Raw genomic sequence first — 26,669 nt, 5'->3', positions numbered from 1 at the left:
TATTCTACTTTATGGAGGCACCACTGTACTTTTGCTTTTGATATTTTGTGTCCCCTTTTAAATAACTAGCAGAAAGTGTTTACTCTCTCTTTGACATGCCTTAACCGAGGGAGAAGCTAACAAGAAGTCATCAACAAAGTGGATAAGTGTGCTCTCCCTAAATTGAATAATGGCAAGCTGTTCTGTTAAAATTTAGGAAAATACCATCGAACTTTCTGGGAACCCTTGGGGCAAATGACTCCAAGTATTTGAGAGCCCTTCCACGTAAATGCAAAGATCTTCTGGGAATCTTTATCATTTGAGATAGAGAAGAAGGCAGAGCATAGATCCACCACCATGAAACATCTTGCATTGCTATGGATTGACAAAATGATTGTTGATGGGCTTGGGACTCCTGGGTGACTTTTTACTACATGGTTTATGCAAATCTGTAAACTGTTTTTCCATTTGCATCTAATTTAGGCTTCTTGATTGGCAGGATTGGAGTATTATACTCAGATTTGCAAGGGATTATAATCTTTTGCTTTAACAAGGAGTCTATCACTGGTGTTATGCCTTCTATGTCCTCTTTTGACAAGGGATACTATCATATTGTTGGAGCAATTTTCACTGTCACAGCTGATTTTAGTAATCCTACATCTGTAGATGATGTCGCCCACAGTTCTTCTGGGATATCTGCAGGAATTTCATAAATCTGTGTCTTTTGTATTTTTTGATGTTCTAAGAATAGCACTAGGAACAAATTTAGTGATTTTTCTGGCAGCTCTAAAGAAATATCACCAGCTGGGGTAAACACTATCGTTGCCCTCAATTTTCACAATGCCTCCCCAAAAGATTTACAGGGGAGTTTGTCATCAGTAAAAATGAATGTTCTACATTCAATGGTCCCACAGAAACCATCCTAGGTGGCAGCTTTTTCATCTCAAAAGGGGTCCCAGAAATTCCTACAACCTTGATAGAACCCACATCCCATATCATAGCATAGTGCATGTAAGGAATTTGTCAATATAGATTTAGATGCTTCCGTGTCCAGTAAACAACCATAAATGCTATTTCCAATTTTTAACATGACATGTGCTTCCATATTATTCTGGGGAGAGTGAATTAGTGTTATTGGTGTCATTATCTCTGGATCAGGAAACCTATATTCGTCAGCCTGTCCTTCACTCTCTAAATTATTTGCTTCAATTTCTAATGTCTATGTTTCAATTCTGTCATTCACAATATCTACAGTTACATCTCCCCTCGTAATAAACCTTCAAAATTGACCTTTCTGAGATTCTTTCTTCTAGGTGTTAGCACTGACAACTTGTGAATATTTAGGGCGTGCACCATTCTTTATATATGTTTGCATTGCCTCATTTTGATTCTCACCCTGGTAATTATATGCATTTAGATATCCATTTGGAAAGCCATTTGCAAAGCCATTTCTTGTATCTTGATACCCATATCTAAATTCATTGTACCCATTGTGCCCATTTCCTTGGTTGTTGTACCTGCCTTCATTTCTAAACCCATTGTTGTATTGGTTTCCCCTGTAATTATAGCCATTATTCCTAAAGTTATTGGAGAAGTAGCCTTCATTTTGCCTGAAAACTTGTCCCTAGGATCTACAATCCCTTGTAAAATTTCCCCTTTGGTCACACATATAACACCTAGAGCCCTAATCATTGTAATTTCTTTGTGGAGCATTAAACTGCCTCGGTGATTTATATTCTCTGACAGCAGCTATAATTTTTACCTGTTTTTCTACTTTGTTAAATTTTATCTTCATAACTTCTATCTCTTGTCTCAGTTCTTCATTTAACTCATTATTCCCTTCTTCATGTTTGTCTTAATTAGCATTGTAAATATATGTAGCTACACATTTCAATTCATCTAATTCTATTTCATTCCAGTCCGAGTATTGTTATTTAAAGTAATTACTCACCACTGCACACATATTTTTAACGAATTGGTTACAGAAGTGCCTCATGTCATGTTCTTTGGAGATGTCAAGTCCTATGTACTAGCCCCTAGAACTATAAGCCTATCCATAAAGACTGAGGGTGTCTCTCTACTTTCCTGTCTCATCCAGTCAAATTTAGTCCAGATACCTGGCCTTTCAGAGCACTCTCTCATTGTTTTAAGCACTTCCTGCTTCACTTTAACCAGTCGTTCATAATCTTCTTCAGAATTAATTTCCCATTTTGGATTTACTAGTGGCCACTCATTGGTTTCTTTAACAATTTTTCTTTCTCCCTCTTCATCAATTCATCTAGTAAAATTTCAAAATCCAGGTAATTGGGACTAAATTGCTTAATTTTTTCAAATTGTTTAATAACAGCCACAGATTCTTCCTCAAATGAAGGAGTCCCCCCTTTAAAACTATCGATATCTGCTTGTATAAATTCCTTATGGTGTCTAACATTTATGAGGTGGTGCTCCAGGGTTAGTACTGGGAGCTCACGTACTGGGAAAAAGCCTCCAATATTATTTTTCAATTCCGTGGTTTCCCTCTTTAATTTTGTATCATGAAAATATTGAAATAATTTGCCTTGCCTCATTATTACATTAGTTTTCCAGATATTTGAATCACATGTCAATTTTTTTAATTGTTTCTTTCTCAGTAGTGCTATTCGATTTAGGATATAATAAATAAATATCCTAATCATAAACATAAAGAGTATTCCACAGCCCCCTAATAGTGTTAATTTTAAAATATCCAATACTTTAAGACAGAGCATGTCCAGTATTGGTTGTGGGACTGAGATCTCTCTAATATACCCAGGTGTCCTCTTTGTGAAAACCTGGGTCACATTCCCTACACTCATGTTGTTGAATGTCATTTTGACTATTAATTCCTCTTAGTTGTATCTCTTTGTAGATTCTTATCCTTATTAGTTCGCCACTTATTATGTTGGAAATTTGATCTAATATTTATAGATCAATAAATAGAATATAGTTAATATTGAGATTCAGTTGTTGGCAGCTGAGGAGATGATTGGATTAGCAGTTGAGGGAATTGGCTAGAGACTGGTTATTAAAAATCGTATTTATTAAACTATAAAAGATTCAGGGAAAGGAAAGATAGATTTTGATAGGAGATATATTTCCCTTTAACTAATAATTCTAACTAAATTCCCAAACCCAATATTTCCCACAAGGGAAATGTTCCCCGATATATCAGGGCTAACTTAACTATTCTATCTATCTATCTATCTATCTCATCTATCTAAATCTGTCTTACTAGATCTATTCTTATTTATAAATCTCATCTACACACACACACACACACACACACACACACACACACACACACACACACACACACACGAATTTACAGCTGCTCCAGTTCAGAGACCAGACTTGACTGTCAGGATTTTTCACAGGCAAGCTGTCTTTGTATCTATTGCTCTCTGTTGCCTCCTGGAGAATTTCTCCAATATCAAATATAAACTCCTTTGTTTGGCCTTTAAAGCCCCTAATATTTGGCCTCACCTAACTTTCCAGTCTTATTGAACCTCACTTGCTGTTACTCGTGCTTGGTCCATTCAAATTGACTGTCTTACTGACACTCATGAATGAACCTTCCTTTCCCATCTCTTTGCCTTTGCCTGTTGGCTGTGCAGTCTGATGTGCACTCTGCCTTTTAGAATACTGAGTTTCTTTAAAGACTCAGCTCAAGGACGGTTACTTATATGACTTATATGAAGTTTTTCTTGATCTCTCTGTGCTAGTGTATTCCCCTTCCAAACTACTTTATAGTCTTTCTTCTTTGTGTGTGTGTGTGTGTGTGTGTGTGTGTGTGTGTGTGTTCTTAGAGATATATATGTTGTCTCATGATGATAAGTTTCTAAAGGACAGGAATTGTTTCACTTTTTACCTTTGTGTGCCCAATATCTGTATACAGAAGGCACTTAGTAAATGCTGGTTTACTGATTCTTTTAAAGTTATGCTCATTAAACCTTTTCATAGTCTTGTTGTGGCGTAGATATGGATGAATTTTATAGTAGAATCTTCTTAGCCAAACCTAGGATGAAATAACTAATATAGGTACTCCTTCTACTCTGGAAATTTTGTATTTAGATTTTAATAAGAAAACATGTGCATTATTTATCTTAATATTTTTCCATAAATAAAAGTATTATGAAAAATATTTTAATCATGTGATTTTTTTGTAAAGATATTTTATTTTACCAATTACGTATAATAACAGTTTTCCACTTAAGTTTTCTGAAATTATATTATCCAAATTGTCTCCTTCCCTTTCTTCCCTCCCCTTTCTCAGAGATGGTAAGCAATTTGATCTGGGTTATACATGTATTGTCATGGGAAACATTTCCTTATTTTGGAAGATAATAAATACATAAAAATAAAAACCTGAATAAATTAAAATGAAAAATTGTATGCTTTGATCTGCATTCCAATTTCAACTTTTTCTGGAGGTGGATAGTATTCTTTGTTGTAAGCCCTTCAGAATTGTCTTGATTCATTGTATTGCTCAGAGTAGCCAAGTCTTTCATAATTGATCATCCCACAATATTACTGTTACTGTGTATAATGTTCTTCTGTTTTTATTTCACTCTGCAACAATTGATGTAGGTCTTTCCAGCTCTTTCTAAAGTCATATTGTTCATTATTTCTTACAGCATAGTACTATTCCATCACTAACATCATTATGTGATTTCTAATGATTTTTTTTTTCAAGATTTCAGAAAACCAGGAATCTGCAGATACTGATGCACAGGAACATTCCTTTACTCGAACCATTGATGAAGAAGCAGAGATGGAAGAACAAGCAGAGAGAGACCGAGAAGAGGGACATCCAGAACAAGAAGATGAAGAAGAAGAGAGAGAGCATGAAGTTATGACAGCTGGTAGTAAGTACATTTTTCATACTATATATAAAATGTATTGCCTTATTAAAGACAAAATTTTCTCAACTATTTAAAAGGTGGTGATACTCTAGTTATATTAGTTATGATTTTTATACTGAATTATAGATAATCATGTATACCTTATATGAAATGATATAATAGTTGTAAAAAGTTCTTCACACAGTGCCTGGCACATATTAGGTACTGTATAGATACTTATTTCCTTTCTTTCCCCTTCTATTAGTGTTTGTATATGCATGCACATTCAGGAAAAAAACCCATGACTGATTTTAAATACAATATGGACTTTAGATTTATGTTCAACTAACTTTAATTTGTGCCACTTCAATGTCAGTTTAATCTTACTTTTACTTATAATAGATGACTTGAAAAGTCCAGTGACTCTGGCCTATTAAGATTTTGGAAACCTTTGCCACTCATTCTAACTTCTTGAAGATTGTCACACCTTGTGTCATTTCAGTTCCTCTGTAGCATACCTTATGGGAGGTAAAAATGTCTGGCATCTTTGTAAGTTCTTGTGTAATGGGAAGGAACACATTTTTTGAAAATATGTTCCTCATGAAATCCTGGCAGCTGCCTTCTATTAGCTATAAAAAGTTACCCATGTGAATGCTATGTTGCTTTCAGTAGGATCTGCAACAATGTATGACACGTGGTTTGCCAAGTGAATAAAGATTTTTTGTTATTTTTAAATTTCACAATCATGAAAAATAGTTTTCCCATCATTTAATATTTAGGTATTTAAAGAAAATTGTTATATAATAGTTTTTGATCAACACATTCATTTTGCCCCCCTACCCCCCAAAGAGTATTTAATATACAACCTAAAATTGTATGTATGCAATTTAGGCTATTTCTACTATGACATGTGCTTGACTCTATAGTAGAGTTATTGTCCACACCACTTGTTGGGCATTTATCACTTATTGCTTGGTATTGTTAGTTATCTTGTCATGTGGTTGTCCTTTCCCCTATCTGTTTACAAATTCCTTAGAGTGATCATGTGTTAAATTTCTTATTAACTTAACTTTAGGCATGATGATTTCTTATAGTAGGCACTTCATAAATACTTGCTGATGGGTTGTGTTATAATAAAGTATAGTTAACGTTAAATAACTTTGTGTACATTTTTATATATTCCAGCCTTTTAAAAATCATCATAGGCAGGAACTTTGGTAGGTATTAACAGAACCTCACAGGAGCAAAGAAGCTGTTTAATTATGATTTAGGTTACATGTCAATTTCTCATTACCTTTTATAACTTGATCCTTGATATAAAGGCTTTATAAACATTTAAGTAATTTTGTTAATGTCTTTTAAACAGTGCCTTTTAGCTAACTCTTCTTTAATGGAGGCAGAAGTTGAAACAAGGCTAAGTTATCTCACTGCTCCTTCCAGCCTATTCAAATTAATGTAAAAATAAAGCATGCAATTCCGGATAACCAATTTTTGAAGAAATTTACTTATTTTTTTATAAATAAAATAGCATGTTTGCTTCTTTTTTGTCTCATTGAGTACTTATTCCATATGTGTTTACTATTTTTAATGTAGATTTCTTTGGTTTTCTTCCCCTATATGTTAAGACTTTGTTTTTGTGTTGCATTATTACAGAAATCTTTCAATGTTTCCTATCAGCCCGTGAAGTAGCACGCAGCCGGGACCGAGATAGAATGAACACTGGGGCAGGGTCTGGGACTCGCGTTGATGATCAGCCTCCTCAGTCTCAACAGGAGCGAAGGGTCAGCACAGACCTTCCAGAGGGCCAGGATGTATATACTGCTGCATGCAATTCTGTGATCCATCGATGTGCCTTGTTAATATTAGGAGTAAGTCCTGTTATTGAAGAACTTCAAAAGCGAAGAGAGGAAGGACAGTTGCAGCAGCCCACAACAAGTGCCTCTGATGGGGTTTTACTTATGACCAGGTAGGAATTGCTAGCAGGTCCATCCTTACTACTTTGTTTCCTAATGACTAATTTTTTTTTTACCTTCCGTCTTGGAGTCAATACTATGTATTGGCTCCAAGGCAGAAGAGTGGTAAGGGCTAGGCAATGGGGGTCAAGTGACTTGCCCAGGATCACACAGCTAGGAAGTAGCCAGATTTGAACCTAGGACCTCCCATCTCTAGGCCTGGCTCTCAATCCACTGAGTTACCCAGCTGCCCCCCTAATGACTAATTTTTAAATGTAAATTGAACTTATGATTTAAAAAATATAGATAAAATTGACTATCTTGAATTTGAAGTCAGAAGCAGTGAATTAAGCTAGAAGGTAATTTCTGGGCTAAAGCAGATTGAATGCCCTCTTATTGAGAATGGTACATGAGGAAAATATAAATTAACTTCTATCTCTAGGTAGCTTTATATTCAAAAGAAGAAGCATGTAACATTTCATTATGAGTGAAAGGTCCGTCTTATTAGTGAATGTTTTCTTTTATGGACAAAGGTTGTTAATGCTATTTAATTTTACCTTTTCACAATCTCAAATTGAAAAAAAAACTTTTTTGTGTACATGTGTGAGGCAGGAGTGAAAGTCTTACTGCAGAGAGCCGCTCAGTTCATGCAAGTCCAAATTATAGACTGATCAAATCAAGGAGTGAATCTGATTTATCTCAGCCTGAATCAGATGAAGAGGGTTACTCACTGGTAAGTGGAAAGGATTTTTTTGTTATTCTTGGTTTCTGTAAAGAGAATATTTTTGTCTTTAAAATATAAGGAAACATACGAAGCTTTGGGTATATTAAATGTTGAGTAAATTTTTGGTAAAAATCTATATGGAGATTAAATTTACAGAGAACTTACTTTTCCTATAAGAAAAATGGATAAATATGAGCATTTAAAATACATAGATATCCTCTATTTTACCCTAATAGAGGTGAACAGTAGCAGTGATAATACAAACATCCTATTTATTTGGCATACTTCTGTTTGTTTTATAAAAAGGGATATTTGATTATGCAATTTCAAACAAAATAATGAAGCCATATGCTGAAGTCCTTAATTATAGGAAATATAGAGCTGGCCTACTTTCCCATTTTCTCCAATTTCTCCATTCTAACTTGTGTTCAGTTCTTACTTCTTCAAAACATGCTGAAAATGAACCCAATTACTTTGTAAAACTTACTTAAAACTAAATTAGTCTGAAAAGAACTACCTTTTCTTTCTTTGTTATTATATTAGTTCATACCTTCCTTGAGATTAAGAAAGTAAAATAGGCAAGAGGATTTTTCTCTTAACTGAATAAAATATATGCTGCACTCTTTTATATCTAAAGTTCCATTTTCAAGTCAATCAGTATAGTATCACCTCATTTATATTGCTTTTTGAGGAATTGAAGAAATCTGAAAAAAAAAATTTCCCATATAGGAATCTTAATCTTTGAATCTTGAAAAACTTTTATTGTAAAAAAAAATCTTTTAAAAATGAATTCTAATTTTCTGCTTTAATAAATAGTGTATAAACAGAATTTTAACTTACTAGTTACTAGAATTATGATTTTTTTAGAATTCACTATGATATAGTAATATTGTGAGGGACTACTGAAATATGTAGGAATATCTCTGCCCCCATACTAAATGACTCCCACTTATTCTAGCTGGTCTCTATTCGTATTCTCTGTACAAACTGTCCCAATACAATCTAGAGAGATGTCTCTATTTGAGACAGATTATAAATGTATCTCACTTTTTCTTCATTGTCATTTTTTGTCATTACTTTGTACAGTTTAATTTACTGGCATTATGTAGTAGAACCAAATTGAAGTTGCCAGGGAAAACCATATATATTCAAGCCAGATTTCTAAAATTTCATCAGCTGAAGATTAAGTTAAGAATTCTTTTAAAATGTAGCCGCCATTGACAGAATTAAAGCCATCAATCATTTTCCCCTTAATGTGAATTTTTTCAATTAAATTTCTTTTTTCTAACAACTTTTTCAGAGAACAGTGAGTTTTTAAGAGGGTGCAAGGAATAGGTAAAGGTAATTTTAGAAAATATCATTGTTCCCTTGCCTTTGGTATAGTGGATAGAAGATAGCTTTGAAGCTAAGATGGCCTGGGTTCACTTCTTATTTTGATACATACCATAAGTGATTCTGGGGATAACCTCTCTCAGTGATACATAACCTATTCATATATTCATACCAAGCCTGAAGAAATTGAGAGAGAGCTTGAATAAAGTCTAAGAAATTAAGTGAATAGACCTCCTAACAGTTTTTTATGGTTATTTAAGGTTTGGGAGAGGGGGTTAATTGAGCATATTTAAAAGGCTCATTAGAACCTTTCTCAGTGGCTCAAGTTGCTACTAATCTAACATCTGGTTGAGGCTTTTATTGTTATGGTCTGGATTATTTTTTTTTCTCTCTTTAAAGTTCAGAATATTAAATCTTCAGTCACTAAATTGAAAATTGTTTTTATTTCATAACTGAATTAGGGTTTTTTTTTCCTTCAACTTTATAGAGTGGAAGACGAAATGTAGATTTAGATTTGCCTTCCTCTCACCGAAAGAGGGGTAAGTATTTTTCAATACTTTAAGTATTGGATCAAATTAAGTAGCTATTACTAAACTTTTGTCCTTTTCTTGAATAATTAATATTGAATTATTTTCATATCATTAGAAAAATAAATCATAGACAAGTATTGAATCAAAAAAGATTAAAAGGAAAACATTAAATATGCCTGGCTTATATTAAAATCTACAGCAATGAATAATATCCAGCATGACCTTTTTGTATTAATTTCTAGTCATTTTGGAGATTCTAGAAGGTTCCATAAATAATACATTGTTTCCTTGTCCTTGAAGTATAATTCATTTTTATTACCTTTTAACCATATCATATGGTTTCTAGAACTTAGGTGCCTTCCCAAAACCTGAAAGCTATTTTTAAAAAATATTCTTTGCCTAATATCTTTAGGTATGTATGTACATTCTCTACATGTAACAGACATAGTAAATATTTGTTTACAGCCTTTGTTCTGATATACCATGAATTTAAGTTTAAGTGAAAAACAAAACAAAGGAAATAGGTGTAAGGATATGCGATTCTGAGATTAAAGTTAGTCTTAAAATGTAACTAAAATGTGGAAAGTATCCTCAAAAAAAAAAAGATGATGAGAGAAAGATGATCAGTGATGAGAGAAAATTGGTGCCTGTGAGGTTTCCCTTCCTCCCTCCTTTTGATTAAGGAAGCAGATTTTCCCTATTATCAAGTCTTATTTAAAGGATATGGTATAGTGGATATATAATCAATTCTTTAGTTTTCTTAATAGAAATAAGGAGAGCAGTGATATGAGATAAGCTAAGGAAATGATCAATTAAAAATCAAGTAATAACATTGAAGAACTTCCTTAATTGTTACCTTTCTTAAACTTATTTGTGGTTATATTTATGAAAAAGCTCTTTGTTGAAAATTGACTTTTAAAAAATATGATACAGTGGAAAAAAACACTGGCTCTTGAATCAGAAAACCCAAGCCTCACATCTCACCTATGCTTATATATTTGTCACTGCTTATATGACTTTGGGCAGGCCATGTCACCTCACTAGGAATTAGTTTCTTCATCTGTAAATCAAAGGGGATTAGATTAGTGAGGGTCATGGCTGGTCCTTATAGAGTCTAGATTTGGGACCTATGACTTTGAAAGATAGTAAATGCTACTTAACTTTTTGATCTAGATTTAATATCTAGTTACCTAAAATGTTTTTAAAAAATAATGGGGAGGGCTAAATGTCTTCTTTTTTTGTGGCTTAGCCCTTTAGATTTAGAAACATTGGATTTCATTATGCTACTCCACATGGTAACATAAAAGAACAGAACTCTTACCTCAAATTTTTTAAATAAATTTCACCTTTACTTCCAAATAACTCAAGTTTCTATACAAAAGACTGTATATTTGTTAGTAGTATTATATAGCTGAGAATAGAGGAACTAGAGAAAAGACTTTATAAGAGAGTAAGTATAACATTCTTGAGGGAAGGCAGGTCAGATGGGATCTAAATATGAATATTATGGGACAGAATTTTTTATGGACTTTTAAAATAAAATGTCCTCAGTGTTTACTTATTGCATGGTATTATTTAAATACTTAAACTACTTGCTAGTTAGCCATAGTTAAACCATTAATGTTAACATTTTTGTTTGCAGAGATAAATCGTTAATAATAATGGCCCACATTTATATGATAATTAAGATTTACAAAGAACTTTATATATTTTTATTTGGTTCTTAGAATAACCTTTTGAAATAAGCATGACTAGTAACATTATTACCCATTTTACATATGAGGACATTAAAGTTGTGATTTAGAGAGGCTATTTGACTTGTTATCCCGGTTTGTTTTGACTAGTACTCCTACTTTGTTGATCTGCCTCTGGAATGTCTAGAAAAACAGAAAGAAAGATACCAACTAATATAATTAATTTATATTATTACAAATCCTAGCATCTAGGAATTTAGATTAAAACCTCTTGTTTTCTTTGAAAAGCATTTTGGGAATTAATTCACATTAAATTGTACCACATTTAGTGAAGATATTTAATCTTGGAGAACTGCTTTAATGAAAATAGTCTTAATATTTGATGAATGAAAATTGATATGAGCTTTGTAGTATAAGAAACCTGGAACTACTGACTCTCTCCCTCACCAGTTGTGTGACATTGAACAGTTTTCTTAATATATCTGGATCTTTTCTCACCTGTAAAATGTGGTTTTTAGACTGCATGATTTCTAAGATCTCTTATAGCTTCAAGATATTATGCCCTATCACTGGCATATTTATAAGAAGAGAGTGCTTAGTTTTTAAGGAATTCATTTTTCTTTTTTAAGTGTTTGCCATGTGTAAAGTGTTGTCCACCTTACCCTTAAGATGTTATGATTAAATCACATCAACTTTTCTTTGGTTAGTGCCAATAGTGAGTAGAAATTTATTTGTCACGACCTACTTTTAAGAAATTATATCTTTTTGGTAGCAGCTCCATGGGTTTAAAGTCTTTCATAGTCATTCAAACCATGTATATTGTTAATTCTATACCTTATATAAGCATAATAAACTTCAACCTGTGAAGATATATTATTGCATGTAATTTTTCATTTTTTTTATTCCTTCTAATTTTGAGGAAGAAATGAGATTCTTTTTCTTCCATATAATTTGATCCCCTGACTAGCTACACTTATCAACAGCAGTAGTCCCAAATTCTTGAAGGCTTCTTAATAGCAGTTAGAAGTATTAGGTTATATTTAGTTAACACTTGTTTGTGGAAAGTAAAAGGGTCAGTGGATGGGTAAGTTAATGGGTATTGATTGCTTTTCAGGTACTAATAGTTTTCTGAAAGAAACCATTTTGGTTGATCTGCATAGTCTCTGACCCTAGGTGAAATTTTGGGGGGGGCTATTGGTGTTTTTTGCTTCTGCAATTCTATTACCATATAATTAAACATTCTTATTTTAATAGTCATATATCCACTAAAGAAAAAGAAAATTTACAGGAGTAAATAAATTGATTTTCCTACCTTTGACTATTTTTCAAAGTACTCAAAGCAAAATTCTGAAAGCTGCCTATAGGTTACATTCAATTCAGAACAAATAAATTGAACCATTTTAATTATGTGAAGTATGTCAAGTGCAGCATTGTTTTGGATTTGAATGGTGTTTAAGATTCCCATATTTAAGTAACATCTATCTGATCAGTCACAGATTGTCATGATTTTTTTTCAGGTTGATCTACTCTTTCTGACCTCTGCTAATCTCTAACATGGAGAAGGTTCTTTTATGTTTCAGGGGCTCAGTTTTCCTTATCTGTAAAATCAGGTGTTTAGACTAGATGATAAATAACAAAGGACTCATTCAAGTTCTAAATCATCTAATACGATTCAGTTGTCATATTTGGCTGAAACATTCATAATGAAGGATAATAAAGAAAATAAAAATTAAGAAGCAACATTGTGTTTTATTAAAGTTTTTTTGGAGGTCCTTAAATTTATCTTAAACAGGTTTGTTAATATTAACTCTAGAAATTTGAAAATTTGGACTACTTGGTGTATCACATATGTGTGATAGGCCATTTTATCGATGCATTTCAAGTTGGGATTGTATGAAGAAAGAAAAACAATTATAAATGTTGTCTCCTGTATCAATGTTTCCTTTTGTCTTCTGATTCTCATGTGGTAGTGTACTTACTCCTTTTTGGCCAGTTGAGCCCCAGAAAAAAGAAGAGCTTCAAGCAAGTACATGATGGCATGTTTACTTTTTTTCTCCTTCTAGCTTGCCTACATATTTTATGATTTATAAAGTATGTATTGCAGCCATGCCACATTCATTTAGAAAATTCCATTTTAGGAACTAAGTTATAAAGATAAGTAAGCATTTAGTTATTTCCCACAAAAATTATTAAAACCATGGACTTTGTATTGTGTTTTCTTATACAGTGACAATCTTATGAATTCAGTGTGTAATGACAATTGGGTTTTGGAGTCAAATATATTGTAGAAAATTTTTGACGTATTTTTTCATGCCCTTATTTTTGGGTAATCAGATGCAAAAATACATCAGATAAACTTACCTGATTGCTTTAATACACTTTTTTTCAAAAGATTGAGTACTTTTCCATATTGCATTTCCATGTTTTAGTTTTTAAAAGTATTTTTTGGTTTAAAAAATTGCTGAATGAACTTTTTTTGCATATTCATCTTGTAGCTTTTAGGTAGAACATTGTTTTTCTTGATCTTTTCATTTTAATGACTATTAGAATTATACTAGATTTTTCCTCTGATTTACTAAAAAGATTGAATTTTTATCTTAGTTTTGTGTTTATTAGCATTTTCAGAAATCTTGATGCTTTTATATTGTTATACTTTGTCTTTAACTGGTGTTGAAAATTGAAGTTTCTACCATTTCATTGAAGAAAAAACAATTTAGCAATACAACCTAGAATTGCAAGGATCACTTCTATAGCATTATTGAAAAATTGATGCTGTCCTAATAATTTAGGCCTATCATTTAACTTTTTTCTGGTTCTTAGTTTCCTCATATGTAAACTAAAATAAGTCAGTAACAGTCTTTAGTACCTCCTAGAGTCTGTGTCAGACTCTGTACTAAACACTGGGGCTACAAAAAGAGACAACACAGTCTATCCTCCCAAAGTATTCAGTCCAGTGGCAGAGATAGCAAGTAAACAAAAATATAGAAACAAGTTATAATATAGGGTAAGTTGGAAATAAGAGGAAGATGCTAGAATTTAGTTACTGGGCCAGGTTTCCTATAGGAGGTAGGATTTTATTTGGGACTTAAAGGAAGCCAGAGAAGCCAGTAAGTGGAAATGAGAAGGAAGAACATTCCAGGCATTGGAGACAGAGAAAATGCCAGGAGCCAAAAGATGGAGTAACTTATTCATGGAACAGCCAGAGGCCAGTGTCACTAGACTGAAGAGTATGAGGCCAGGATAAGGTATAAGAAGATTGGAAAGGTAGAAGAGGTTAGGTCATGAAGAGTTTTGAACTCCAAACAGGATTTTATATTTGATCATGAAGGTGATAGGGAGCTACTGGAGTTTATTGAATAGGGGAATGACAGTGTTGGGCTAGTGTTTCAGGAAAAAAAAACATTTTGTTGGCTGAATGAAGGATGGATTTAGATGTGGAAAGTCTTTAGGCAGGGATACCCACCATTAGGCTATTGCAATTATTCAGGCATGAGGTGATGAGGACCTGAACTAGAATGTGGCAATGCCAGAGAAGAGAAGGAGGAATATTCAAGAGATGTTGCAAAGGTAAAATTGGCAGACATAGGCAACAAGTTTATATGGGGGGGGGGGGGGGTGAGAGAGCATGAGGAGTCAAAATTGACTAAGTTTTGAGTCTGAGGAATGGGAAAGTGGTGTTGCCCTCTATAGTAATAGGGGAGGTAAGCAATAGAGAGGTCTTAAGGTGTAAAATAATGAGTTTTAGACATCTTGAGTTTAAGATGGCTACTGGACATCCAGCTCAAGATATCTGAAAGGAAGTTAGAGATCTGAGATTTGAGGACAACAGAGATGTTGGGGCAGGATAGGTAGACTTGTGTATCATCAATGCAGAAGCAGTAATTAAATCCATGGGAGTTGATAAATCACCAATTGAAGTGATATAGAGGGCAAAGATAACAGGTTCCAGGTCAGAACTCTGAGGGACACTTATGCTTAGAGGTTATGATATACATAAGAATCCAGAACTGACAAAGGAAATGGAGGAGAGGCAGCATGATAGGTAAGAGGAGAACTTAGAGAGAAAAATGTGCTGAAAACCTAGAGAGAAGAAAGTACCAAGAAGAAAGTGCTGTCAAATGTCAAAAGCAGCAGAAAGATTGATGTGAATGAGGATTGAAAAAACCATTGGATTTATCAATTAAGAGATCATTGGCAGCCTTAAAGAGAGAAGTTTTGGTAGAATGATAAGGTCAGAAATCAGCATAAGAGATAAATGAAAGGAAAGAAAGTTGATGGCCTTTTCAAGTTTACCCACAAAGACAGAAGAGATATAGGACAAGAGTTAGAAGAGATGGAGGAATCTAGTGAGTGGTTTTTTTTTTGGTGTTTTGATGGCTGGGGTGGAGACATAAGCATATTTGTAGGTAATAGGGAAGGAGCCAGTTGACAGGGAGAGGTTGAAAATAAATATTAGAATGGGGATTCAGAGGAACAGTCTGTTAGAGGACACAGGATGGAACAGGTAGAGGGGTTAGCTTTGATAAGGAGAAAGGCCCCTTTGTATGAGATGAGTGAAGAGAAGGCACCTGAGGGATAGGAGATGAAGATGAGGAGAGAAAAGGGAGCTCACAGCAAATAGTTTGATCACACCGGCCTGTCCCAGCTCTGAAAGAATGAAAAAGCATTTACCATTTGCAAAGCATTCTGCTAGGTGCAAAGGATGGAAAGGAAAGCTATTCAGTCCCTACTCTCGGGGAACTCAAATTCTAATAGTGAGGAAGATAACTCATATATGAGATTTCAGCTGCAGTAGGGTAGATGGAAAAACCAGAGGAAGCAGAGAGAAGACAGGTGGCAATGTATCTACTTTAATAATTTTGTATGAGTCTCAATGTAAATAACATTTCTTACATTTCATAACTTCATACTTAAATTAGAATATATTAAATTGAAAAACCATTCTGAAATCTGTTGAAAAATTAGATCAGAACATAAATGAGTGACCAGAATAATATTACTCTCAATTTTCGAGGTGGGGGAAAAGAAATGTAGTCCTTTTTTGTGCATTCATAGCCGTACTGCTATTTATTCTTTTTTTATTTGATATGTTATATATTCATGATATTTTATATTTTCACTCCATCTATTTTGTTCTAACTTGTAAAAATAAATGTTTAGCAATATAATATGAACTGAGTTTACTTTGCAAAATGATTTTAATTTTTTTTTATCAGTAAGTTGCTTAAAACTGAACTTTGATTTTGATTTGTTCTTTTCAAAATCTAGAAAACAATTAAGTCTTATACTACAAGCTGGTTATTTGTAACTTAATGAACATTATATCAGAATACACAATGATTATTTGAAAGTAATTTTTTAATATACTTGGTTTTTAAGCCTTAACAACTTAGGGATTTTCAATTGAAACTGTTGACACAAATTTTGCTAATTTTGAAACAAAAGTTTCAATTTCATATAGCAGTAAGTAGTGAGAAAATAACTCATTTTTCAAATCTTTTCCATGTAGTTTTGGTAACAAATACAACTGATGTATTTGTCTCCTGTATTTGTTGCCTTTACATGTATTCCCAATGGATAAATATGGTAAAATTTGGAATTACATCCATAGCTATAATACTTTGTTTAGACTTAGAGTAAATTAACAATGTATACATGTTAAAATTGATGTTAGAAACCTCCAGGGCATTTTCTCTTGTGCTCTTAAATTTTAACATTCAAGCCTACTTTTAACATTTTAAGAGTAAATTTGAAAATGCTTACTGGTAAAATGAATTTTCACTTAGCATGTACACTGTGGTACCACTGTAAAAGCACAAAGATGTAGGAATTATTTCACCGCAAATTTTTCATAAGCTTGACTGTGAAACTACCAGTTGTTGCCTGCAGGTAATAATTTCATAATCTCTAAAATATATGCACATTACATACAATTACTGAAAATGGATATTCCATGCATAAATAAAACAAGTGATACATGTCCATTTTGTGTTAGTTTACTTGCCCGTTACCATTTATTTTTTCATTACAAAGAATATAGTCATATTAGGCTATTTTTTCCTTATAAAATGAATTTTAAAGAAAATTCTTCCATTAAGACAAGATCTTACCAGTATGTCCAAACTTGGTGTTTTCTCTTAGACTAGTTTTTTTTCTTTTTTGTGTTTGTCTTTGACTGAAGAGTATTGGAAAGAGCTGGATGATAGGATGCCAAACTTGAGTCTAGAAGATCTGAGTTCAAATCTAGTCTTAAGCATTTACTACCTGTGTTACCCTAGGCAAGTCACTTAGCCTATGTTTACCTCAGTTTCCTCATTTGCAAGCTAGAAATAATAATACCTACCTCCAAAACTTTTTGTGAGGATAAAATGAGATACTATTTGTAAAACGCTTTGGAAACTTTAAATCACTATGTAAATGCTAGCTATTTTATTTAGTATTCTGATTTTAAGCTAAACATTTTGAGAGCATCTTCAGCCTTTTTCTTTTCTTAGCTTTTTGCTACAATGCTTATAGGATTATACAGTAGTACAAACAGAAATTTTTCCTTAATTTATTACATTGCTATGGTTTATTTTTAACCAAAGTTGCTTGGATTCACTAAATGATGCATGCTTTTGTTTTAAAACATGAGTATCCATTTTTCACTGGTTGTTATAGCAGCAACACTCAGTCCTCATCTAGTTTCAGAATATGTTTTCTACACATTGAAAGTGATACACTTATTATTTGTGCATGTAGGACCTGTACACAGTCAAATGGAATCCTTGAGTGACTCCTGGACTCGCCTAAAACAAAGAGACTGGCTGTTCACCTCTTCTTACTCATTTGAATATGATTTCGACCTTACTAAGACCCTCGGAGTTCATACTTTGATTGAAAATGTCGTTAGCTTTGTAAGTGGAGATGTGGGGAATGCTCCAGGATTTAAGGAACCAGAGGAAAGTATGTCCACAAGTCCCCAGGCATCCATCATTGCAATGGAACAGCAACAGCTAAGGGCAGAGGTAAAATATCTTGATTTGTTCATAATTAACAGTTTTGAGTTTTTGAAGTGATGTGAAGTATAGCATATAGAATATGTGCCCTTGCTCCTGTTATGTTATGATTATAACTGAATTAAACAAAATAACAACTTATTTGATCAAGAATCCAAACTTAATAGGGGACAGCTGGGTAGCTCAGTGAATGGAGAGCCAGGCCTAGAGATGGGAAGTCCTAGGTTCAAATCTGGCCTCAGACACTTCCCAGCTGTGTGACCCTGGGCAAGTCACTTGACCCCCATTGCCTAGCCCTTACCACTCTTCTGCCTTAGAGTCAATACACAGTATTGACTCCAAGACAGAAGGTAAGGGTTTAAAAAAAAAAAAAGAATCCAAACTTAAAGCAAGATTTTATTAGATATTTGGCTGCATATTTTCTAAAAATGAGGCATCCCTGATTTTCTAGAAATAAAGTTAATTCTAGTTTGTAGCCTTGGTACTATGATTTGGATTTTGGAGACCTAACCCAGTATACATGAGTAAAAAAGGACAGAGTGATTGTAGTAATAGAACATTGTCCAGCAAGATAAATTTTGTTCAGAAATGTCAGTTCCATTTTGACCACCTTTGTAAAACCCTTTCAGAAGTTTCTTAGTTAACTTTTTCTTAGGTATGAAATGTAATATTTACAGATTTTCATCAAATGATTTGGTGAAAATAGTCACAGATGTGAAAATAAAATCTATTGTTACAGAATTAAATATTTGAATTAAACATTCAATATGCTAAGTGACCTATGGTATACTTTGTTCATTTGTTCATTGAAAAAACTTAAAATTTCTTCATTTTATTTTGCTTTCAGCTTCGTTTGGAGGCCCTTCATCAGATCCTAGTTCTGTTATCTGGAATGGAGGAAAAAGGCAGCGTACCCTTAACAGGAAGCAGGCAAGGGTCAGGATTTCAGTCATCTCTACTTCTTACATCAGTTAGACTGCAGTTTCTAGCAGGATGTTTTGGTTTAGGAACAGTAGGACTCGCAGGAGCCAAAGGAGAAAGTGTACGATTACATCATTATCAGGTATGACTCAAATTTATGTTTATATCCTTCATACTTTTTAAATTTTGCTTGTGCTTTTTAAAGTAAATCTGGTTTCATAACCATATTTTATACTTTCTAAGGTTGAAGTTTAAAAATGTAAAGTGTTTTCTGAGTTGTCTAAGTAGGTAGAATTTGTAGTGTAACTTTTTAGTATTTTGTACATTAATCTTTCCAGATGACTTTCCATTGTAAATTTATTTGGCTAGCAGTTTTCTTTTTACGTATGGCCAGGAATATATGTATATTTCTTTTAGTCTGAGAAATTTTAGTTTTAGTTATGCCATCTTTAAGTTTTAATGCTATCACCTAGCTAAAAATACCCTAAATCCTAATCCAAGTGCTTCCAGACCACAAATGTGAATCTCACCAGTCCACTAGAGTGTCTCCAGTCAGGCATTCCAACAACCAAAAACCGATGCTAAAGAGGCTGAGCTGCAAAGGGCAGTTTCATGCCAGGGAGGCAAGAGTCTTACCTGAGTAAACATTCCTCTTTAGCCTAAGTCTCCAATGCAGGAAGCCGAATCTTCACCAGAATCCAAAGTCTGGATCAGGAAGCCTAAATCCAAAGAGCCGACGACACTGAAAAACTGCTGAGAACCTTTAGTGCACACAAGGCCAAGACCACCAAAAATCCCACCAGAGCTCATGTTCCCCAGGCTAAGAGCTGCCAATAATGAAGAGACAGCCCCGAATATCTCTCGGGCTCCTTGCTTATATACCATTTTCTCTGCCCATTAGCTTTCCTCCTCACATCTCAGGAATCAATCACAGCCTTTCAATTTGCCTACCACTGTGGGGTGGGGAACTGCTTGTGGCCTTTTAGGGAATGAACTTTCTTTGTTAGTGACTTATTAAGTGTTGTCAGGACACTTTAAGTTCTTTATTGATTAACTTAAAATAGACAAAGGGAATAAAAATTCGTTTCACAGTTAAAAGCCTACCTCTGACACTTATTAGGTGCATAATCCTGAGGAAACAACTTAAACTGATGCAAATGCAATGCACTAGCATTTATCTATTATTTTCTTTTTTTATTAGTTTATTTGTTGGTTACATTAAAATTCCCAGTATCTCCCTCCTTCCTTTCCCTCCCTGCTCTAAAGAAGGCACCATTTGATGAAAAATATAGGTATTATGCCTTTGGTGTTTCTATCTATCAGTTCTTTCTCTGGAGGTGAACATTTACAAGTTATTCTTCAAACATTAATTCTGTAGCTGTATATAATTTCTCTTGGTTCTATTTGTTTTATTCATCATAATTTTATGTAGGTCTTTCCAAGTTTTTTAAAAATCATTGTTTCTTATGGTGCAATAAGTATTCTATCACAATCATATACCACAACTTGTTCAGCCATTCCCAATTGATAGACTTCTCTCTCAATTTCCACTTTTTGGCCACCTCAAAGACAGCTGTTCTAAATATTTTAGAACATATAAGATTGTTTTTCTTTTTTCCCTGATCACCTTGGGAGGTAGACCCAACAGCAATATTGCTGGGTCTAAAGTTATATACAGTTTTTAGCTCTTAGGGTATATTCCAGATTGCTCTCCAAAATGGTTGAATCAGTTCACAATTCCACCAACAGTGTATTACTTTCCTCATTTTTCTCTATCCCTCCAATATTTGTCATTTTGTCCTTTTTTTAATTTTATTTTAGGTATTTTGATCTTATTAGGTGTGAGATGATATCTCAGAATTGTCTTGTTTTGCATTTTTTTCCTAATCAGTAATGATTTAGAGAATTTTTTCATATAAGTCTGTTCGTATCTTTTGACCATTTATCATTGGGGATATCACTTATTTGTTAAATCATAGACGGGTTATGCAGAGACAGTTCCCACAGGATTTCTCTTCTCTAAGATTATAGATCCTTTGGCCATTTACATATTTGCAAATTATAGAATAGGAAGTTAGTAACACCAAAAAAATGTTGAAAGTTTAAATTTAAGTAGAATTGAAAGTAAGTATTTTCATAATAATGTAGGCACATTGTTTATGTACTCCTGCTGATAAGCTTGCAGAGGTAAAGTAAATTTTAGCATGGATTGGATAACAAATAAACACTGCAATTTCTACAAGGTAGGAGCCGACATTTCTGTTAATAAAGAGTAAATTACTATTTTTAACTTAGGATGGCATCAGAGCAGCAAAGAGAAATATTCAGATTGAAATTCAAGTGGCTGTACATAAGATTTATCAGCAATTGTCTGCAACTTTGGAGAGAGCCCTGCAAGCAAATAAACACCACATTGGTGAGTCCTATGAAATTTCAGATACAAATGACAATTGGTATTAAGTTCACATATGTGTATTTCTCTATCATCATTATAACATTAGTGGATGAATTTATGGAGAAAAAAATTCATCTAAAAGTTGTATCCCTCCGGTAGAAGACCATTTAGTCAGTATTTATTTAGTGCCTAGGCACTTGAAAACCAGGTGTTTAAAATATAAAGGCAAAAATCAAATACCGAAAATATATCTTCCAAGGTCTGTTGGAAAAAGCATATATATACATATGTAGGTATGTACAAAATAGAGTATTGGGTAGGAAGGTGCACTGACAGCTGAGGAGATCAGCAAAAGTTTTATGTAGAAGATGACACTTGAGCAGAGTGCTTAAAGGGAACTAAGAATTGTGTGTATATGGAGGAAGAGAGTACATTATCAACCAAGGGGACAGCCACCACAGAAACATAGGGATGGAAAATGGAGTTATTGATAAGGAATATAAATAAGAGGTCATTTTGGCTGCATCCTAGAATGGATGAAGGGCAGTAGCATAATATAGGGCTAGAAAGATAAGTTGGAGTCAGATTGTAAAGTACTTTTGATATAAAACAGGAATTTATATTTGGTAAAAGAGAACTAGTAGTTTGATAGGGGAGTGAAATGATCAGATCTGAGTTTTAGAAAAGTCATTTTGTTTGTGTATGCTCTAAGAATTGAAAATGTTTTTTTATTTTGGCTTTATATGTTCACTTCCTAGCATAATAGTGCCTTAACAGATAGCTGCTACATAATAAATGCTTATTGAATTGAATATTACAACACAAACTTTTATGAAAATCACACTTTGTGTTGGGAATTTTGTTCTTTGCTGTTTTTACTCTCTTTATACTTTGGTGTTTTCACCTTCAGAGATTACTGTCTAACTTAATCTTTTTACCTTGTTTTTTAGAAGCTCAACAGCGTCTCCTCTTGGTAACAGTTTTTGCTCTGAGTGTTCACTACCAACCAGTTGATGTTTCTTTGGCAATTTCCACTGGTCTCTTAAATGTATTGTCACAATTATGTGGCACAGATACTATGCTAGGGCAACCTCTGCAGCTGTTGCCCAAAACTGGTATTTCTCAACTTAGCATAGCTTTGAAAGTTGCCAGTACAAGACTGCTACAGATTCTGGCCATCACCACTGGGTAAGCATTTTCCTTTAATATTCTCTCATTGTTAGTGGCTCTAGTTTTCCCTAAACCCTTGATTTATATATTCTATTAAAAGTCTTCCTTCTCACTTTAAAACATTTTTCAAATTATGTTTCTTATTGTTCCTTCTGATCTCTTCCTTAGGACCTATGCTGACAAATTGAGTCCTAAGGTAGTGCAGTCCTTGCTTGATCTATTATGTAGTCAGTTGAAGAATTTATTATTACAAGCTGGTGTGTTGCTTATGGTTTCCTTTGGAGAAGGTGAAGAGGAAGAAGAAGAAGAAGAAGAAAAAAAAGTTGATCCTTGTGGAGATATTGAGAAGAGAGACTTCAGAGGTATCTTATAAATTTAAAAACTATTTTATTGATTTTTTTTGTCATATCTCAGTTGATTTGTGCCTTTCTCTAGATAATTTCCTCTTGTAATAAAGTTTTTCTTAAGGTTTTTTCTGAAGTTTTCCCGAAGACAAGTAACTCTTCCCATTTGATATTTAGAAAGGAAAAGGTACAGAGCCCCAGGCTAAATTCCAAAGTAATATAGTTCTAAATTTTTTTTCTGGGTTATACATGTATTACCATGCAAAACATATTTTCATATTTTTCATTTTTTGTAAGTGAACAATATTATAAAACCAACTCCCCAAAAAACATATACCCAAGTAAACAAATGATAAGTCATATGTTTTCATATGCATTCCTACTCCAGCAGTTCTTTCTCTGGAGGTGAATAGCATTCTTTGTCATAAGTCCCTCAGAATTGTATTACTATTATAGTAGTAAAGTCTACTACATTGGATCATTCCACAATATTGTAGTTACTGTTTATAATGTTCTCCTGGTTCTGCTTATTTCACTCTGCATCAGTTGACATATATATATTTCCCTCTCTGAAATCCTCCTGTTCATTCCTTGTAGCAAAATGGTATTCCATCACCATCATATGCCACAATTTGTGCAGCCGTTCCCCAATTGAGGGACATCCCGTTAGTTTCCAATTCATTGCCACCACAAAAAGAGCAGCTATACATATTTTGGTATAGACAGGTTCTTTTCCATTTTAAAAAATCTCTTCTAAATTATAAAATAATTAAAGTTTAAATGTGGAATCCTTCCCTATCTTTTTTTTCTGTGCCTTTTCTCTCTTTTTGTCTGCTGTCTTTCTGGAGAAGAGAGCCTTCCTAACCCTTTCAAGTTATAGTTTTGTTTTGTTTTTAAAATCTAGGAATACAAAATCCACTAATTAATTTCACAAGATTTAAATACCTACTATGCTAGGTGCTAGAGGGTAATATATATTTCATGTGATACATTGTTCCTAGCCTCCTGAAGCTTACAATATAGTATGACATGGTATAAATTACTGCTCTTAAAGATTTCAGGAGACCTGAAATCTTATTGATTTGACTATTCTTTTCTTCATTAGATTATGATTTTTTAAAAATTATGTTTTATCTCCTTCTTTCCATGTACTCTTATCTTCCTGTCTTTTGGGGAGTACATATTTAATCTTATGACTCTCTAACGTTTCATGCCTTTTGTTTTTTTGTCCTAGCACATCAATCAGTGACTCAAGTGTTGGGGTCTAAGTGTGATAGTTCTGTCATTAAAGATAATATAGTCAAATAGATATATTTATATGTGAGTGTATATATCTGTATGTTGTTATTGACATTCTTGAATATATAACTTGCATGCATACATATCTGTTCTGTTTTCCTACACCTACCAGCTTCATCTGTAAATGTTTTTGGATTATGTGAATTATTTGGATCTCATAAAAAGCATTCTGGAAAGAAGTTTTTACCTACACTATTTTCACATTCCTTTATGAGGAGATACCACTGCTTGTAATCTATTACTAATTTCCTCCTTAGTGTTTTACAAATGAGCTTTAATCTTTAACCATCCATTGTCACTGACTGATGTTGATAATTAAAGTCAACAATATCTTTAACCTTTTGTTTCCCAGTGGCTTGCTTGAATAGATCAAGTTGAAACTAGTTTTTCCCTTAATATCCTCTTTTCGTTGTGTTTATTCTAGTTTCATGTTGACTGATATTTGTTCTTTCTAATCATTGGTCTTCCTGGAATTGTCAGTAGCTAGTAATTTCCTATCTAGATATGATCAGTTTAATTTTTCTTATGTCAGATGTTCTCTTAATAGTTTTTAAAAGATCTTTTTAAAAAAATTCAAAGGCTTTTCACATTTCTCTGAAACCATGCCATTCATAATTTTTTACATCATAGTAGCATTACATTTCTTTCATATACCACAACTTGTTCTGCCATATTTTTGTACATATAGATACTTTTCCTCTTTCTTTGTTTTCTTTGAGGTAATACTCTTATCAATCTTTTTTTGAAGAAGTACTCCTAATAATAGGCATGATGATTTTTGAGTAGGCTATAAGCTTTTGTCCTCTTTAATCTTTTAAACTTGGATTATCTTTTTTAACATACTTTTTGCTATAACCTGTCTACTCGTTCACATCAAAGTCATTAAATATGAAAGTATGTATAAATTTGGTTTGGATAATTTTGTAAAATTCTTCATAGACTTTCTCTACTTTTTTATCTGCAATAGGGGTAGGCACATGAGTTGCAGAAATTTTCAAGGTGCTTCTTTATCTTTATTATGAGTACTGCAGAATAAGATCATGTGGTCCATTAAATGATATCTCTTATTGATTTTGGTGCACAATGAAGCCAACTTTGCCTCTTCCTTTGTTCTTCTTTCCAGAAAGCAGCCTTGAGCTTTCCTTCTGTTTGAGTGCAACTTTTTTTTGTCTTCCTGTTTGGTTTATGGCAAGAATATTAATATTAATGGTTTTCAGTTCATTTAATGTAGCATGTTGATTAACCATAAGAGCTCACCTTTAGATTAAAAGCAATGTCATTGTCTCTCTTTTTTACATCATTGTTATTTCTCTACCTGCCTCTAGGCATCTCCCTTGTGACAAATAACTAGTCAAAGAAAACCCATGTATGCATTGGCCATATCTGTTTCCTTGTATTTATCAAATACTTTATAAACTATTATATGAAATAACTTCTGAGTCTTGCTTATCTAGACTATTTCATTGATCATTTTTTTAAACCAATAACAAATATCTTTGATGATTACTACTTTTAGAATATAATTTGAGATCTAGTAATACTAGGGCCCCTTTCACTATTATTTTTATTTAGTTACTTTTCCTTGACTTTTTCCTCACCCAGATTGTTTTTCTAGTTCAGTTATGTAATTATCTGGTAATTTTATTAATATAGCTATAAATGATTGTTTAAAGATTACTTATTTAAAATTTATGATGTAACTTAAGTTTTTCTTTTAAATCTTCAGCTGTGCTTAGAAAACAACATGCAGCAGAACTACACTTAGGGGATTTTCTGGTTTTTCTGAGAAGAGTTGTGTCTTCAAAAGCTATTCAGTCAAAAATGGCTTCTCCAAAGTGGACTGAAGTGCTTCTTAACATTGCATCTCAAAAGTGTTCTTCAGGTATAACATAACATAGGTTTAAAAAAAAAGTTTGCATTGCATAGTTGTCTGATTCAGACAATGGTTGTACTTTATGTTATTTATTGAACAATTAACGTAATTTTGAGAATTTTCTTGAGATCTTCAATTTTCCCTCCAAATCTAGGTCATATTAATAATATATATATTTTTTCTTTTTCAGGTATTCCACTGGTGGGTAATTTACGGACTAGATTACTTGCACTTCATGTCCTTGAAGCTGTGTTACCAGCTTGTGAATCTGGGGTCGAAGATGATCAAATGGCTCAGGTTTATATTTTTTAAATCATTCTAAAATATCATTTGTATATTCCAAAGCAATATATGAAAACCAGCCAGTCAAGTATTTATTGCTTATCCTTTCAACAGCTTAGAATCCTGATCCAGTGGCTCTTGGAATCCAGGCCTGTCAATAATACTCTTGCTACTTTTACCTTCCCTTACTACAATATATAATACAAAAAATAGAATATTTCCAACTTGTGTGGAATTTCTTTCCAATGAAGGATAGTTTCTTCCAAGTTATAAGACAGAGTTTTATCAGCCTGAAACTTAAAATCCTCTACAACTGA

The 26,669-nt window shown here is 33.2% G+C and overlaps 1 protein-coding gene across 25 annotated transcripts in view; it reads left to right on the top strand.

Annotated features, from left to right (window-relative positions):
- HERC1 (HECT and RLD domain containing E3 ubiquitin protein ligase family member 1) overlaps window positions 1–26,669 on the top strand; it is a 242,772-nt gene that overhangs the window by 122,786 nt on the left and 93,317 nt on the right. For 19 of the 25 annotated variants that reach the window (XM_056820227.1, XM_056820224.1, XM_056820228.1 and 16 more), the window contains 11 exons: window positions 4,691–4,862; window positions 6,492–6,804; window positions 7,403–7,523; window positions 9,334–9,385; window positions 17,812–18,077; window positions 18,916–19,131; window positions 21,285–21,405; window positions 22,335–22,572; window positions 22,723–22,916; window positions 25,924–26,079; window positions 26,261–26,367. In XM_056820227.1, the coding sequence (XP_056676205.1) occupies window positions 4,691–4,862; window positions 6,492–6,804; window positions 7,403–7,523; window positions 9,334–9,385; window positions 17,812–18,077; window positions 18,916–19,131; window positions 21,285–21,405; window positions 22,335–22,572; window positions 22,723–22,916; window positions 25,924–26,079; window positions 26,261–26,367 (1,956 nt within the window). The remainder of the gene's footprint in view (window positions 1–4,690; window positions 4,863–6,491; window positions 6,805–7,402; window positions 7,524–9,333; window positions 9,386–17,811; window positions 18,078–18,915; window positions 19,132–21,284; window positions 21,406–22,334; window positions 22,573–22,722; window positions 22,917–25,923; window positions 26,080–26,260; window positions 26,368–26,669) is intronic. The other 6 variants (XM_056820249.1, XM_056820258.1, XM_056820313.1 and 3 more) reach the window with 1 other exon arrangement.

Source organism: Monodelphis domestica, chromosome 1 (assembly GCF_027887165.1).
Source record: "Monodelphis domestica isolate mMonDom1 chromosome 1, mMonDom1.pri, whole genome shotgun sequence".
Classification (NCBI taxonomy): Eukaryota; Metazoa; Chordata; class Mammalia; order Didelphimorphia; family Didelphidae; genus Monodelphis; species Monodelphis domestica.
This window is presented reverse-complemented; position numbering and strand designations above follow the sequence as displayed.